Below are 16,598 nucleotides of genomic sequence, written 5' to 3' on the forward strand. Positions count from 1 at the left end.
AGATTATGCTTGTTTTTTTATGTGTGGTGCTGGAGATGTAACCCAGGATCTCAAGCATGCTAGGTAAATGCTCTGCCACCTAGATACTCCAACCATGTCCACCTTAAAGGCCTGGGATGTAACTCTGCCACCTAGACAGTCCAACCATGTCCACCTTAAAGGCCTGGGATGTAACTCTGCCACCTAGACACTCCAACCATATCCACCTTAAAGGCCTGGGATGCAGCTCAGTAGAAGAGTCTGGTTAGCATGCATGAAACTAGAGGCTCAATCCTCAGTACAAGAAGACAAAAAAGAAAAAGTATGAAATGATGCAATTTTAAGGTGATCTTAAGCTTATGTCCTAAAGATCATTTAAACTTAGGTAGTACTTTAGGAAAAAGAGCCCAAAATAGAGAACAAATGTCTAAAATTAAATAATAAGAGGTATATAATGTCATGAAAATCTCATGTAAAGGAGAAATCTCCATTTGGAAAAAGAAAGCCATTTATTATATCACTTGTCGAGTGAAACCAAAGACAGACATATTATGTGATGGAAATTTTGTATGCATACAGATTAATAATTCTTGCCCTAAAATGCAATAATTCAGAATGTTCCCCTCCTATAAGGATGATAGGAAATATCTAATTATATATATGGCTTCATCTCACCCTTCCCTCTTCCAAAGATTATATGTCAAGAATCTGAGTAAGAGGAGTAGAGACAATAAGATTTTCATTTCTTTTCCTTCCTTCATCCTTCTCCTGAGGTGAGGGTGGAACCTGGGGCCTAGGGCGCATGAGTAGTGTTGTACCACCAAGACTCATCACCAGTCTTTTCCTTTCTTTAAGATTTGCACCCAAGAAAATCTGAGAGAACTGAATAACTTGAGTCTAGTGAATTCAATGAGTCTCTTCTTCTCTTTCATACCCACAAATACCCATAATATTTTTCATTTTTAGGGGAGCTTTTGGCACTACACATGAGAAAAAAACCAAGAAAGGGATGGAAACTATTAATGAAACTTTGTATTGGTAATTTCTTGGCTGTAAAGGACAAAATAAATAATTTCCCACTCTAAATTTAATGTTTGCCTCCATATAATAAGATTTAAATATATTTGAAAGAATGAGGGTGCACATCAGTAATTCCAGCACACAGGAGACTGAGACAGGACAATCTCCAATTCTAGGCCAGATTCAACCACAAAGTAATTCCAGGCACACCTACATACATAATGAGTTCAAGGCCACTTTAGACTACATAGCAATGCCCTGTCTCAAAAAATGTAAGTCAATAAGTTTCATTAACTGAAAAAGATTGTGCAGACATTTTGCTGTGAAGCTAAGAACATACACTGCCAGTAATTTGTAATTCTGTGTATTTCACTATTTTGTAAATTTTTAACCACTTCATTTTCCCAGGAATTTCTTTTATGTCACATAGCCAATCATAATTAACCCCACTCCAATGACTTTCTATTAAGAAACTTCAGGAACAGCTCACTAGACCTGAAAATTACCAAATTGTGATGTAAATATAGAAAATTGGGTGTGTGAGGAAAATAAGTAAATATCTGAATGATACTCACCGGTATTAGAGTCTCAGGATGGGAAGTCGCCTCCTGGGAATCACAAAGTGGAAACAGAGCTCCAGATGAATCAGGGCAAAGAATGTCTTGTCCTGAACTCTGAGGCTCATTATATTTTAGGAAATTTAACTCTGTCTTTCCCGATTGCCCGACGCACAGATTGTAGGAATAAGGCAGCGTGCCCGCATTGTAGTTGAGAGAAACCCCGGGTGGGGTCTTAGAACAGAGACCAGACTGCAAGCAGCCCCAGGCACCGGAAGTGGAGTGGCGCAGGCGCAGGGCAATGGCCAGAATCACAGCCAGGAGGAAGAGCACTGAGATCAAGGCCAAGGCCACCACCAGGTAGAACTGCAGCTCCTCCTGCGGGTCAGGGGACACAGGATGGTCACTGAGGTCGGGCAGTGCCTCCTGCAGGCTGTCGGCGAAGACGAGCAGCAGCGTGGCGGTGGCCGAGAGGGCCGGCTGTCCACCATCGCGCACCGCGACCAAGAGGCGCTGGCGGGCCGCGTCCTTGTCGCCCAAGGCGCGCGCTGTGCGGACCTCGCCGGTGCGCAGCCCCAGGCTGAAGAGCCCGGGGTCGCTGGCCTGCAGCACGTGGTAGGACAGCCAGGCGTTGTGTCCCGAGTCGGCGTCCACCGCCACCACCTTGGTGACCAGGTAGCCGGGCTCGGCGGCGCGCGGCACCGTGTCGAAGAGCGCGGAGCCGTCGGGCCCCAGCGCGGGGTACAGCACCCGCGGGGCGTTGTCGTTGCGGTCGCCCACCAGCACGCGCAGGCTCACGTTGGCGCTGAGCGCGGGCGAGCCCTGGTCCCGCGCCCGCAGCGTCAGCTCGAAGGAGCGCAGCTGCTCGTGGTCGAAGGCGCGCTGCGCGAACACCGCCCCGCTGTCGGGGTTCACCGACACGTAGGACGACAGCATCCTGGGCTCCAGGTCGCTGCCTATGATGGAGTAGACCACCTGCCCGTTGGGTCCCAAGTCCGGGTCAGAGGCGCTCACTTGAGCGATAGAGGTTCCAGGCGGGTTGTTCTCTCCTACACACACTAAGTAGGATGTTTGTTGGAAAACTGGAGCGTTGTCGTTGACGTCACCAATGTGTAGGGTTACTTCTGTGCTGGAGGAGAGGGGAGGCTTGCCCTTGTCAGTGGCAGTGATGGTGATATTGTATTGTGGAGTCACCTCTCGGTCTAAGGTCTTGTCTGTTACTAATTTATATGAATTTTTGGATGAAGAAATGATTTCAAAAGGCACTTCTCCCTCTAGTCGACATGTAACTTCCCCATTTTCTCCCGAATCTCGGTCGTGTATTTTGATCAAAGCAATTAGTGTTCCCGGTACTGCATCTTCTAGAACAATTTCAAGTAGAGAATGGAACGTGACTTCTGGGCTGTTGTCGTTTTCATCTTGAATGCTAATGTCAACTGTACACTGTGCAACCAGACCTCCACCATCCCTCCCTTCTACCACGATGGAATATTCCTTGATTTCCTCGAAATCCAGCGTCCTTTGAGTTGTGATTTCCCCGCTCTTTGAATTTAGGTCAAAGACTTGCCCTGTTCTGTAGAAGGAGTAAGTAATTTCCGAATTCGTGCCCTCATCCTTGTCAGTAGCTGTCACCTGGAGCACAGTGGTGCCTGGGGGCACGTTTTCCGGAAGGCGGACTCTGTACACTTCCTGAGTAAATACTGGGGGGTTGTCATTGGCGTCCGTCACTCGAATCCGAAGCTCGGTGGTACCACTCAGAGGAGGACTTCCGCCGTCCAAGGCGGTCAGGACGAACCGGTGGTAACTCTGTTGCTCCCGGTCTAAGGTTTTCTCTAACACCAGTTCTGGGTATTTACTACCATCTTGCTTTTCCTTATTTACTAGCGAGAAGCTGGGGCTAAGAGAGAGTTTATAATTCTGTAGAGCATTTAAGGAAATGTCTGCATCTTCTGCAACTTCCAATATAAATCTAGTGCCAGGCTGTGCAGACTCACTTATTTGCAACTCGAAGGACTTGTGCGCAAATTCTGGCATGTGGTCATTGATGTCCTCGAGCTCCACGTTCACGTGATAGAAGTTGAGCGGATTTTCAGCAACAGCTTCAAACTCCAGAGCACACACGGGCTTCTTCCCGCAGATCTGCTCCCGGTCCAGCCTGCTGCGCACAAGCAGCTCCCCGCTCTCAGCGCTCACGCTGAAGTACGGCTTCTCCGAGCTGACGCGCAGTTTTCGAGTCGGTAATTCCTGGACACTGAAGCCCAGGTCCTTGGCGAGGTTGCCCACGACCGAGCCCGTGGGCATTTCCTCGGGGATCTTGTAACGGATGTGCTCGGAGCGCGCGGCGCACAACAAAGACAGCAGCAAGGGAAAGAGCGCGGGCCGCCTCTCCACCCGGCCCCCCCGCGCCGCTCCCCATCCTTCTTGCTCTGAGCTTGCTCACCAGTCTGGAGTCGCCGGGTTATGAGGAAGCGCTGTTCTCCCGATATTCGGGGTGGACTTTAATTCCGGTTCTGACCCATCAAACGATTCTTCTCTTTTCGTGCAATCAGCGGTGTTGGGTTCGCTCAGGCTGAGAGTCAGGCATAGGGCTGTCCAGGGAAGCTCGCGTACTGCAGCTGCGCGAGATGAAGCGCGCCAAGCTCTGCAGTTTGGCCAATAGCGGCGCCCAGAGTCCACGCTAGGGAACTGCAGCCTCTGCTGTTTTCAGTTTAACAAGTACTGCTATAATTGTGCCTAACTCAATAAACCGTATATTTATGCTCATATATTTAACAACAAATTGTAAAACTATACTTCAGGTATCTTTATCTTTTCTCTTATCTCAATATTGTTTTAAAGAGAAACTTGAGTTTTATACAATCCCTTAATGGTCCATTCTTTCACCACCTCGTAAACATGCATTGCACTCTCACGAAAGCCAAGTATTGCCCCTTTGCGTGGTAATTCAGCAAGGGACGAGAGAAAAGCCTTGCTTTCAGAGCCTCATAGCCTACTGATTTCACAAATTCGTATCTTTGTTAGCTATGGTATGTTTCAATTATTTTTATTCCTCTTTCACTGATTCTATGTTTTTCCACATTTCTAGGTGATCAATGCTGTTTCATAATACCCAGGAATATCAATATTATTAACAATTATTTTATAGGGTTATTAACTTGTGTTACTAACTTTTGTATAACTCTTCAAACATCTCCCATTCATGATAATACCAATATTTTTAAAATAAAACTACTCTCTCTATATCTTATCGTTTAGAAAATATGGATTCAAGAAGATCGTTCCTATGATGTAGTTAAGACAAAATATATGGTATGAAATTCATCCTTGTTGTAAGCCAAAGTTACTTGGTTTATCTGATTTTTCATTACATTAATTCATTCTTAAAAGTTACTGGAGATATGGCTTAGTTGTTAAGACACTTCCTTGCAAAGCCTAAGGACCCAGGTTCAATTCCCCAGTACCCACGTAAGCCAGATGCACAAAATGGCTCATGTGTCTGAAGTTTGCTTGCAGTGGCTGTTGTGCCCATTCTCTTGCTCCCTCTGTCTCTCCCTCTTTTTCTCAAATAAATTAATAAATAAAATATTTAAAAACTTATTTAAAAATTTACTCGGGGACTGGGGAGATGGATCAGTGGTTAATGGCACTTGCTTGCAAAGCCTACTGACTCAGGCAGGTTAAATTCCATAGTGCCCATGTAAAGCCAGATGCACAATGTGGTGCATGGGTCTATAGTTTTGTAGAGGAAAGAGGCCCTGGCACACACAATCATCTCTCCCTCTCTCTAATAAATAAATAAATTAAATTAAAATATTGGGAAAATGATTATTCCACAACATAAAGCCATAAAGAGGTATTCCCATAAGCTGCATTTTTTTTATGACTATGCATACATTGCAGTGAAGTAATGACTTTGGCACTGGAGGAATGTGCTCATGGTAAGCTTACTTACATATTACTGAATATAGTAGCATTTGCTCTAATCTCATATTCTATTTGCTATCCTTTTTTGGGGGGAGTTTTGAGGGAGTGCCTCACTCTAGCCCAGGCTGACCTGGAATTCACTGTGTAGTCTCAGGGTCCTTGAACTCACAGCAGTCCTCCTACCTCTGCCTCCTAAGTGCTGGGATCAGACCCAGGGGCTTATATGTGCTAAGGAAAGGCTTTCTTACTGAGCTACACTCCCTAGACATTACTTGCTAAACTTTGAAAAATCAAAGAATGCTTTATCCAAAATATAGTTTTATCTTCTACCAAGAAAACTTTTCCTGCCCTTTACAAAAGTATAAAGAACCATCTACCCAGACATAAAGTATCAACATCATTGTTCCCTTAAATTATCTTAAATATTTTTATTTTCATTAGAGAGAAAGAGAGGGAGAGGGAGAGAGAGAGGGAGAGAGAGAGAGAAAGAGAGGGGGGGGGCCTCCATCCATTGCAAACGAATTCCAGACGCATGTGCCACCTTATGATTCGGGTTTACATGGATCATAGGGAATTGAACCCGAGTCCTTTGGCTTTGTAAGCAAACACCTTAACTGCTAAGCCATCTCCCCAGCCCTCCTTTAAATTATTGTATTCCTAGAAGCAACAGAAAATATGATGGTAAGTCCCACCCCAATGTGTGGGTGCAACACTGGGTAATCTTTGGGCAATAACTGTTTTAAATAACAATGAAAAATTTATGTCAAATACTATTGACTGATGACAAATAAAAATTTATCTTTATTCAAACGGTATAAGAAGGAATAAAGAAGATGGATGGTCCAGGCTGAATCATTTTGATGGAATTTGTCAGCTTGTTCAGAATTTGTTGACATGAAACATTCTTTTTTTTTTTGGAAGTAGGGTCTCGCTGTAGCTCAGGATGACCTGGAATTAGTCTCAGGGTGGCCTTGAACTCATGGTGATCCTTCTACATCTGCCTCCCAAGTGCTGGTATTAAAGGTGTGCCCCACCACACCATGCTTCGATGAAATTTTTTGTTTTGTTTTGTTTTTTCGAGATCGGGTCTTGCTCTAGCCCAGGCTGACCTGGAATTCACTATGTAGTCTTAGGGTGGCCTTGAACTCACAGTGATCCTTCTACCTGTGCCTCCCGAGTGCTGGGTTTAGAGGAAACTTATTCTTAAAGTCATCATTCACAAGTTCTTACCATTTCATATGGATGGATAACCTAAAATGCTCTTTGGAATTCTACTGAAATATGTTCTGTATTTTTCAAATGTCTCTTCCAAGAGTTTGAAGTGGCATTTGGTTTGATTTGATTTTGCTGCTTCTCTTTTGGAAGTAAGAGCAATTTCTGCTCTAGGCTTTATATTCCATCTCTACGTTGGTATAGACCCTGGGAAGGGTGACCATTGCTGTGTACATCAATATTCTCAAATCAATTTGTTGTCACCTCCCACCCAGATCAATTCTTTAAAATATGCTTATAGTTTGCAATATAGTAAGTAGCAATAAGGTTCTGATGAACACTGGTGCAGAAGCAGGGGTCAAAAGATGTTTAAAGTCAAGAAATATTGAAAAGCCTCGTTATAGGCTAACTATGACCATTATAATTCTGTTATGTATTTGATGGTTACTAAGGATTTGGAAGTCTCAGTTATTTTCTGCAGTCCTAACTTAGTACATACATAGGTAGACCCAGAAAGCTTACTGTACGTGGTAGGTAATTCACTCTTAAATGCATGAATGACAAAAAGAGAGATGCTTAAAAAGGCCAATCTCTTGCCCAAGCTTTTTGAAAGCAAATGAAGCAATGGCTTATCATTCTAAGAGTTCAATTTTATACTATCACAACTAAAATAAACAAAACTGTGGCATACCTTAAAATTCTTCTGAGAAATAAAAGAAAATAAAGACTGAACTTACCAGAGCACAAGCAGCCTCATTCTTATCATGAATATCTATAGATGTTAACAAAGAATCATTTTTCTCACAGCTTTCTGGGTTAATCAGCATGTCTGCATAGTTGGGCTGAGGAAAGATAATGTGGCTTGTCTGGGAGCCTGAAGTGAGGGAGACCTCATGGGAATAGGATTGCAGGAAAGCTTGTACCCCGTCAATGCCCAGAATTTGTGAGGGGGTCACACCAGCCAAGCCACCTCTGGAATCCTGGAGCCTGCGAGACTTCTGCCAGCGCTGAAGTCTGAGTGCCAGCAGCACGATGACAAAGGCAAGGAAGACACAGGAGACCACGACTACAGCCACCACTAGGTGGAGTTTCAGGTCAGAATCTTCTGGCATTCCAGGGGTCCTGACGCTGCTTAAGTCTGCCAAAACTTCTGGGATGCTGTCAGCCACAGCCACAGTGAGAGTGATGGTGGCAGACAGAGGGGGCTGGCCATGGTCCTGCACAGCCACAACTAGAGTCTGTCTAAGAGCATCTCGGTCCAGCAGGGCCCGTGCCGTGCGCACCTCGCCTGTTCGCAGCCCCACGGAGAAGAGCCCTGGCTCGCTGGCCTTGAGCAGGCGGTAGGACAGCCAGGCGTTCTGTCCGGAGTCCTTGTCCACCGCCACCACCTTGGTCACCAGGTATCCAGGCTCTGCAGAGCGGGGAGCCAGCTCCACCCCGGTGGAGCCATCAGTAGGGAGGGAGGGGTACAGGATCTCTGGGGTGTTATCATTCTGATCTAAAACAAACAAGCTCAGTGACACATTGCTACTAAGTGGTGGGTTTCCACTGTCACTGGCAATCACCAACAAATGCAAGTCTTGGATGTGCTCAAAATCAAAAGATTGCAGTGCATACAGGACTCCAGTATCAGAGTTGATGGAGACATAAGAGGATAGAGGCACTCCCTGTATGGTGTCCTTGGCCACAGAGTAAGTGACCTGTGCATTTTCCTGGCTGTCAGGGTCATGTGCAGTCAATGAGAAGATGGAGGCACCTCTGTGGTTGTTCTCTGGAATATAGGCTGAGTAGGAGTTATAAGGGAAAGTAGGCGGGTTGTCATTAGTGTCTGCCACAATCAGATTGATGTAAGTTTCAGTAGACAGAGGAGGGGTTCCTAGATCTGAGGCTACCACTGTGATATTGTAAGTAGAGACTTTTTCACGATCCAGATATTTCCATGTTACCAATCTATAATAGTTATCAATTGATTTTTCTAATTTAAAAGGTAAATCATCATATGTGTAACAGAAAACTTGTCCATTCTTTCCGGAGTCTCGGTCATGCACATTCAAGAAGGCAATTACTGTACCAGGAAGAGAATTTTCCAACACTGGGCTAAATAAGGAAGTAATGGTCACTTCCGGTCTATTGTCATTTACGTCTTCTACAATAATTACCACTTTGGTCCTCCCCAGAAGTGCCCCTACGTCTTCAGCCTGTATTTCCATTTCATACAACGAACATTCTTCATAATCCAGATTTTTCGCTACTGTTATCTCCCCGGTATTTCCATGAAGCTGGAACAACTGAGACTGCTTTTCATTAATTTTCCGGAATTTATATGCCACTTTCCCGTGGACGCCCTCATCCGGGTCGCTCGCTCTCACTGCGAGCAGCAGGGTGCCCAGGGGCACGTTCTCAGGGACTTTGGCTCGGTAAACCGGCTGGTCGAAAGCGGGGGCGTTGTCGTTGGTATCCAGCACTGTCACCTGGATGTGCACCGCGCTCGAGCGGCGCGGGTCGCCGCCGTCGGAGGCGGTGAGGACCAGGTGGTGCGCGGCCTCCTCCTCTCGGTCCAGACTGCGCTCCAGCACCAGCTCGGGGCTTAAGGTTCCGTCGTCTGCGGTCTGCACGTCCAGAGAGAAGTGGCGGCTGGGGCTGAGCTGGTAGCTCTGTAGGGAGTTCACGCCCACATCCGGGTCCACGGCTTCTGGGAGTGGATAGCGTGCCCCGGGAGCAGCGATTTCGTTAATTTTCACTTCCAGTTCTTCAACATGGAATTTCGGGTTATTATCGTTAATGTCAGTTATTTCTACTTCTATCCCAAACAGTTTCCCTTTATCCTCAACCAGGATGTTGATGTTTACCAGACACCGCGCGCTCTGGGCGCAGAGCTCCTCGCGGTCGATCCTGCCCGCGGTCACCAGGCCGCCGCTCCGCGGGCTCAGGGAGAAAAGCTGCGACCTACCTCTGGAGACGATGCGGACTCCGCGCTCCGCCAGCTCCCAAGGCTCCAGTCCAAAGTCTTTGGAGATGTTCCCCACGAAGGTGCCTTTGTCCGTCTCTTCTGGCACGGAGTAGCGAATCTGTTCTGCTCCAATTTTGCCCAGCGTCCCCATTAGCGTGCACAACAGGACCAGCCTGCAGCATCCCTGGTTATTCTCGGAAGCCGCCATTGTTCATTTGCAGCAGAATCCTTTCCACGTCTTTACTGGGTTTACGTGTCTTGATTGCCTGGTTGATGCGGTGATGGAAATAATGATCTTATGGAAAACTGGAGAGCTCCCAAATATAGGAATAGGATTTCGCTGCCGCCTAGCTGTTGGCTTGTGGAATCTGCCAGTCTTTTGATGTGTGAGCAGAGAATCCGAAGGCTTTTTGTTTGCATTTTCTCTCCCAGTAGGTGAACAGCGGCGCTTAGAGTCCTAAGTATTTACTGCACCTAGCTACAATTACATATTCAATACTCCTGCTACAGACGTAAGTGAAGAAATGCTTCTTGCATTTACTACTTTGTTTTAACTTAATTTATACTTAAATCCATATTTAAAGAAATTTGCAACCAAGTGAGGGATAAAATGTGACGAAGATTTTATAAAGCGTTGTTGAATAATCAGATTTGTGGGCAATATCATAGTGAATTACTGGATTCCATTTTGTCCTCTAAAATATGACTATTTTATTTGCCATTGTATTCTAGGTTCGGTGAATCTCCATAGTATAGATAATCAAATTGTAATAAGTGCAGTTGTCTCTAGAACTGAATTTGTTTTTAGACTAAAATGGATCCATTTGAGATGACTGGCTCAGAAGTTGTATTTGACTTAACCTAATCATTGTAGTAGTTTTCTATAAATCGTGGCTTTCACATTTTCCCTCTGGATGTCATGTTAATTACTCATCAATGATATTTTCAAGTTAACATTGTGTAATTTTTGAACAGGATGAATGCTCTTACAGCTCAAGTTTTATCAGACACTACATTCTTTTGCTATTTATTTAAGTTGTTTATTGTTAGTAGAATAGGGGTCACTTAAAAGGACTAAGTTAAAACAAAGCCAAAAGTAAGCTTCTGTGCCACCCCCTTCACCAAAGCAATTACGATTTAAACCAGACTATTTTTAAGACAGACACATATTCTGAAGACTATTTTAGCTCCATTAATATTTTAATCAAAAGAACAACTAGGGCTGGAGAGATGGCCTAGTGGTTAAGGCCCTTGCCTGCAAAGCCAAAGGACTCAGGTTTGATTCTCCAGGACCCTGATAAGCCACATGCTGAAGGTGAAGCATGCATCTGCAGTTCCTTTGCAGTGGCTAGAGGCCCTGGCATGCCAATTCTCTCTCTCTCTCTTTTTGCCTCTTTCTCCGTATTCCAAAGGAAGAAAGAAAGAAAGAAAAAAAGGAAGAAAGAAGGAAAGAAAGAATAGACCCCCCAGCACTTGGGAGACAGAGGTAGGATTTCTGTGAGTTCAAGGTCACTGTGAGACTACATAGTGAATTCCAGGTCAGCCTGGGCTAGATTGAGACCCTACCTTGAGAAAAACCCCAAACCAAACCAATCAACAAAACAACCAAATGTATAAAACACAAAGGCAAATTTAAGGTCCACAACAAAAATGCTTTCCTTCAATACTGTGTGAAGTGGCCAAACTAAAACCGCTGCTCAATGCTGTCTAGCTAATAGAAGGTATGTACTGCTTTGATATAGACATCTTCATTTGCACAGCAAATAGGCAATTTTGTCTTAAAAATTGAACAATTCAAAAATTATTCCTCTCCTAGAGGGGAGCATATATATATATATATATATATATATATATATATATGTATGTATGTATGTATGTATATATAATTTTTTGGTGCACTAGGGTCTCTGTCTAGCCCAGAAGACCTAGAATCCATTATGCAGTCCCAGGCTGGCCTCAAATTCAGAAAAATCCTACTATCTCAGCCTCCCAAGTGCTGGAATTAAAGGTGTGCAACATCACACCCGGCCCTGAGGTAGTATAGTTTTATAAGACCCATACATATATTAGCTCAAAGCTGTACAATTGTTAAAACTATACATGAGAGTGTGTGAAAGGAACAACAGAGGCAAAATGTTTCTTGTCCCTTCTTATATGGAGGAGCCTACTGAATGAGCTTCAGATAAACCCTGGAAAACCTAAGCTGGAAGCAAGAAAAATCTGATTTTGATCTTCTAGAGTTTTGTTGTTGTTGTGGTGGTGGTTGGTAGTTAGTTAGTTTGTTTATTTTTGAGTCATGGTCTCTCTCTCTAGCCCAGGCTGACCGGGAACTCACTTTGAACCCTCAGGCTGACCTTGAACTCCTGGAGATCCACCTACCTCAGAACCCTAGTACTGGGGTTAAATGTGAGAGCCATTACTTCTGGATTAGTTTGTTTTGAGATAGGATCTCATGTAGACTGGGCTGGCCTCCTACTCATTATGTAGCCAAGTGCTAGGATTATAGAAGTGGATTATAAACATATGCTACCATTATAAACATATACTACCACACCTGGCTTACTTTTGATCTTCTGATGAACATAATGAACTTTCTGCTAAGTAAATCATCACACACATAGTACATTTTATAAAATTCCAGAGGGTCTATGGACACAACGTCGAATCTAATATATCTTATTCTAGGAGCTTTAAACACAGGAAGTAAACATAAAACAGCAGATCAGTATGGGAGCCAAACAAGTTAAGCCAGTGAAGAAAAAATTTAACTAGAGTTGAAAAAATTTCAGTTTAAATATTTAGCTAAATGACTATTTTTGGACTGGAGAGATGGCTCAGCAGTTAAAGGCACTTACTTGCAAAGCCTGGTGGCCTGAGTACCCACATAAAGCCAGATGCACAAAGTGGATCATGAGTATGAAACTCATTTGCAGTCACAAGAGGTCCTAATGTGCACATTCTCTCTCTCTCTCTGCTTGCTAACAAACAATAAAATTACTATTTTTATATTTACAGCATATCCAAAGTACACAAGGTATTGAGCAAACATGGTATAAGTGATAGGAAGAAAATTTGTGGAGAGACCTCATGAACACCTTAAACAAATCAACATTACATCACATTTTCACAAATATAGGTAAAACCATTCATTGCCTTGAACATCCGAGGGTGTTATGACATACCTGTAAGCCACTAATTACTCCTACCTAACTCATTATTTGAAAAATTATATGAGAGCTTTTTACTGGACTAAATCTCTTTTTGGTGGTCTTGAGGATTGGAGTCAGCTTCCAACATGCTCTAAGCACTTAAGTACTTTACTAACCCTCCATCATGTCCTTCCTAAGATAACTACCTAGATCTGAAAGTCACACATTTCCCTATAAGCAGGAAGAACTGGGTAAAATGAAAGGTTATGTTTAGAGGAGACTCACCTGATAGGCAGCTGGCTCACTGGAATTACAAAGTGGAAACAAAGCCCCGGGAGAATCACCAAAAAGTACATGTTGTTCTGAATTCAACTGATCACTACATTGTAGGAAATTTAACTCTGTCTTTCCCGATTGCCCGACGCACAGATTGTAGGAATAAGGCAGAGTGCCCTCATTGTAGTTGAGAGAAACCCCTGGTGGGGTCTTAGAACTGAGACCAGACTGCAAGCAGCCCCAGGCACCGGAAGTGGAATGTCGCAGGCGCAGGGCAATGGCCAGAATCACAGCCAGGAGGAAGAGCACTGAGATCAAGGCCAAGGCCACCACCAGGTAGAACTGCAGCTCCTCCTGCGGGTCAGGGGACACAGGATGGTCACTGAGGTCGGGCAGTGCCTCCTGCAGGCTGTCGGCGAAGACGAGCAGCAGCGTGGCGGTGGCCGAGAGGGCCGGCTGTCCACCATCGCGCACCGCGACCAAGAGGCGTTGGCGGGCCGCGTCCTTGTCGCCCAAGGCGCGCGCTGTGCGGACCTCGCCGGTGCGCAGCCCCAGGCTGAAGAGCCCGGGGTCGCTGGCCTGCAGCACGTGGTAGGACAGCCAGGCGTTGTGTCCCGAGTCGGCGTCCACCGCCACCACCTTGGTGACGAGGTAGCCGGGCTCGGCGGCGCGCGGCACCGTGTCGAAGAGCGCGGAGCCGTCGGGCCCCAGCGCGGGGTACAGCACCCGCGGGGCGTTGTCGTTGCGGTCGCCCACCAGCACGCGCAGGCTCACGTTGGCGCTGAGCGCGGGCGAGCCCTGGTCCCGCGCCCGCAGCGTCAGCTCGAAGGAGCGCAGCTGCTCGTGGTCGAAGGCGCGCTGCGCGAACACCGCCCCGCTGTCGGGGTTCACCGACACGTAGGACGACAGCATCCTGGGCTCCAGGTCGCTGCCTATGATGGAGTAGACCACCTGCCCGTTGGGTCCCAAGTCCGGGTCAGAGGCGCTCACTTGAGCGATGGAGGCTCCAGGAGGGTTGTTCTCAGGCACGTGGACCACGTAGGAGGCCTGATGGAAAACTGGAGCGTTGTCATTGACATCACCAATGTACAAGGTGACTCCAGAGCTGGAAGAGAGGGGCGGGTCACCCCGGTCGGTGGCTGTGATAGTGATGTTGTATTCTGGGAATTTTTCACGGTCTAGAACACCAGCCGTTATTAATTTATATGTGTTTTTTGAAGAAGTGAGTATTTCAAAAGGAACATTGCCTTCTAATATGCAAGTAACTTCTCCATTGTGTCCAGAATCTTTGTCGCGGATTTTAAACAAAGCGATGTATGTTCCTAACTTGGAGTCCTCCATAACTAGGGCAGGTAGAGACTGGAATATCACTTCTGGGACATTGTCGTTTTCATCCATTACTTCTATCTCCACTGTACATTGTGCAACCATTCCTCCACCATCCCTTGCTTCCAAAACAATGGAATATTCCTTGATTTCTTCAAAATCTAATGTGTTTAAAGTAGTAATCTCCCCAGTATGAGAATTCAGGTTAAACGTGGTGTTTTGGCCAGCTTCACTGAAAGAGAAAGTGATCTCGGCATTGACTCCCTCGTCCTGGTCCGTGGCAGTCACTCGAAGCACAGTGGACCCTGGGCACACAGTTTCCGGAAGGCTCACCCTGTATGTGTTTTGGCTGAACACTGGAGGGTTGTCATTGGCATCAGTCACCAGGACCTGTATCTGAGCACTGCTGCTGAGGGGTGGCTCCCCAAAGTCCAAAGCAGTCAAGGTCAAGTGGTAGGATTTCTGTTTTTCTCGGTCCAAAGGCGACTTCAATACCATTTCAGGGAACTTACTGCCATCTGACTTTTCTTTATTTGCAAGCGAGAAATGATCATTGGGACTGAGCTGGTAATTCTGCAGTGAATTGGTTCCAATATCAGCATCATGGGCTGCCCCCAGTATAAATCGAGTTCCAGGCTGTACAGACTCACTTATTTGCAACTCGAAGGACTTGTGCGCAAATTCTGGCATGTGGTCATTGATGTCCTCGAGCTCCACGTTCACGTGATAGAAGTTGAGCGGATTTTCAGCAACAGCTTCAAACTCCAGAGCACACACGGGCTTCTTCCCGCAGATCTGCTCCCGGTCCAGCCTGCTGCGCACAAGCAGCTCCCCGCTCTCAGCGCTCACGCTGAAGTACGGCTTCTCCGAGCTGACGCGCAGTTTTCGAGTCGGTAATTCCTGGACACTGAAGCCCAGGTCCTTGGCGAGGTTGCCCACGACCGAGCCCGTGGGCATTTCCTCGGGGATCTTGTAACGGATGTGCTCGGAGCGCGCGGCGCACAACAAAGACAGCAGCAAGGGAAAGAGCGCGGGCCGCCTCTCCACCCGGCCCCCCGCGCCGCTCCCCATCCTTCTTGCTCTGAGCTTGCTCACCAGTCTGGAGTCGCCGGGTTACGAGGAAGCGCTGTTCTCCCGATATTCGGGGATAGATGGACTTTAATTCTGGTTCTGACTCCCCCCAAACGATTCTTCTCTTTCCGGGGAATCAGCGGTGCTGGGTTCGCTCAGGCTGAGAGCCAGGCATAGGGCTGTCCTGGGAAGCTCGCGCAGTGCGGCTGCGCTTGAAGATGAAGCGCGCCAGGTTCTGCAGTTTGGCCAACAGCGGCGCCCAGAGTCCACGCTAGGGAACTGCAGCCTCTGATGTTTCAGTCCAACCAGCAGAATAATCGTAAATGTCTATCTAAATTAAACTACATTGATACGTTGATATATTTAATAATGTTCAAACACGTACCGTTAGAAATGCTCATCACAAAAATACTGATTTTAGGGAAATCATGCGGCTGAAATCCATAAGCATCTGTTGATGTAACCATGCCCCAATCGTCACATGCACATTAATTGTACAAAGATGAACACAGCACAGACTTGGACTAAACTCTCTCCGAGTATAATAATTTCTGCATGTTTTTATTAGGTAGAAATATGGTAGATATTTTTATTTTCTTGTTGCTAATGTTTTTCTCTTCTTTTCTGGGTATCTCTAACCTGACTCGTTTCAATTTTTCCCAAGAAGCAGCAATAATTTTGAAGAATTTTTTAAAAGTGCGATTCATATTTATTATCCTACTTATCTCGTTTCCCAAAATTTCCGAAATAATTTTAAAATAATTTCCTTAGACTAATATTAACTGATTATCATTTTCACCATCTCAGGCAGAGAAATGATGTAGCATAAAACATTACAGTATTTTTCCTATTACCCAGTTATTCTCATTAGGGCATGTAAATTAAAATAACCATGGGAATAACATTTTTCCATGTGATGCAAAGTCTCTGCGGTCTATTGAACAGTAGTGTTGGTCCCTACACAACACTTGTTCACATCCCATCATGTAACCATTATTGAAAAGAAACAATCCCTAGAAGGGTACTTGCAATAGCTCCCTGTGTTTAGTGATGATTTCTTCTCTGTGTTTAAAACTTTTTAAGAATCTAATTTTTAGCCAGGCATGGTGGTGCACGCCTTTAGTCCTAGCACTC

The 16,598-nt window shown here is 45.6% G+C and overlaps 1 protein-coding gene across 10 annotated transcripts in view; it reads right to left on the reverse strand.

The window, feature by feature from the left end:
- Positions 1 to 16,598, reverse strand: part of LOC101593421 (protocadherin gamma-C5) — a 233,811-nt gene that overhangs the window by 143,015 nt on the left and 74,198 nt on the right. The window contains exon 1 of one of the 10 annotated variants that reach the window (XM_045132585.1): positions 13,077 to 15,638. The exons of 8 other annotated variants lie outside the window; for them this stretch is intronic. In XM_045132585.1, the coding sequence (XP_044988520.1) occupies positions 13,077 to 15,464 (2,388 nt within the window). In that variant the 5' untranslated portion in view covers positions 15,465 to 15,638. Of the gene's footprint in view, positions 1 to 7,429; positions 10,011 to 13,076; positions 15,639 to 16,598 lie in introns of those variants that run through there. One more of the 10 variants, XM_045132580.1, reaches the window with a different exon arrangement.

Source organism: Jaculus jaculus, chromosome 13 (assembly GCF_020740685.1).
Source record: "Jaculus jaculus isolate mJacJac1 chromosome 13, mJacJac1.mat.Y.cur, whole genome shotgun sequence".
NCBI classification, from domain to species: domain Eukaryota; kingdom Metazoa; phylum Chordata; class Mammalia; order Rodentia; family Dipodidae; genus Jaculus; species Jaculus jaculus.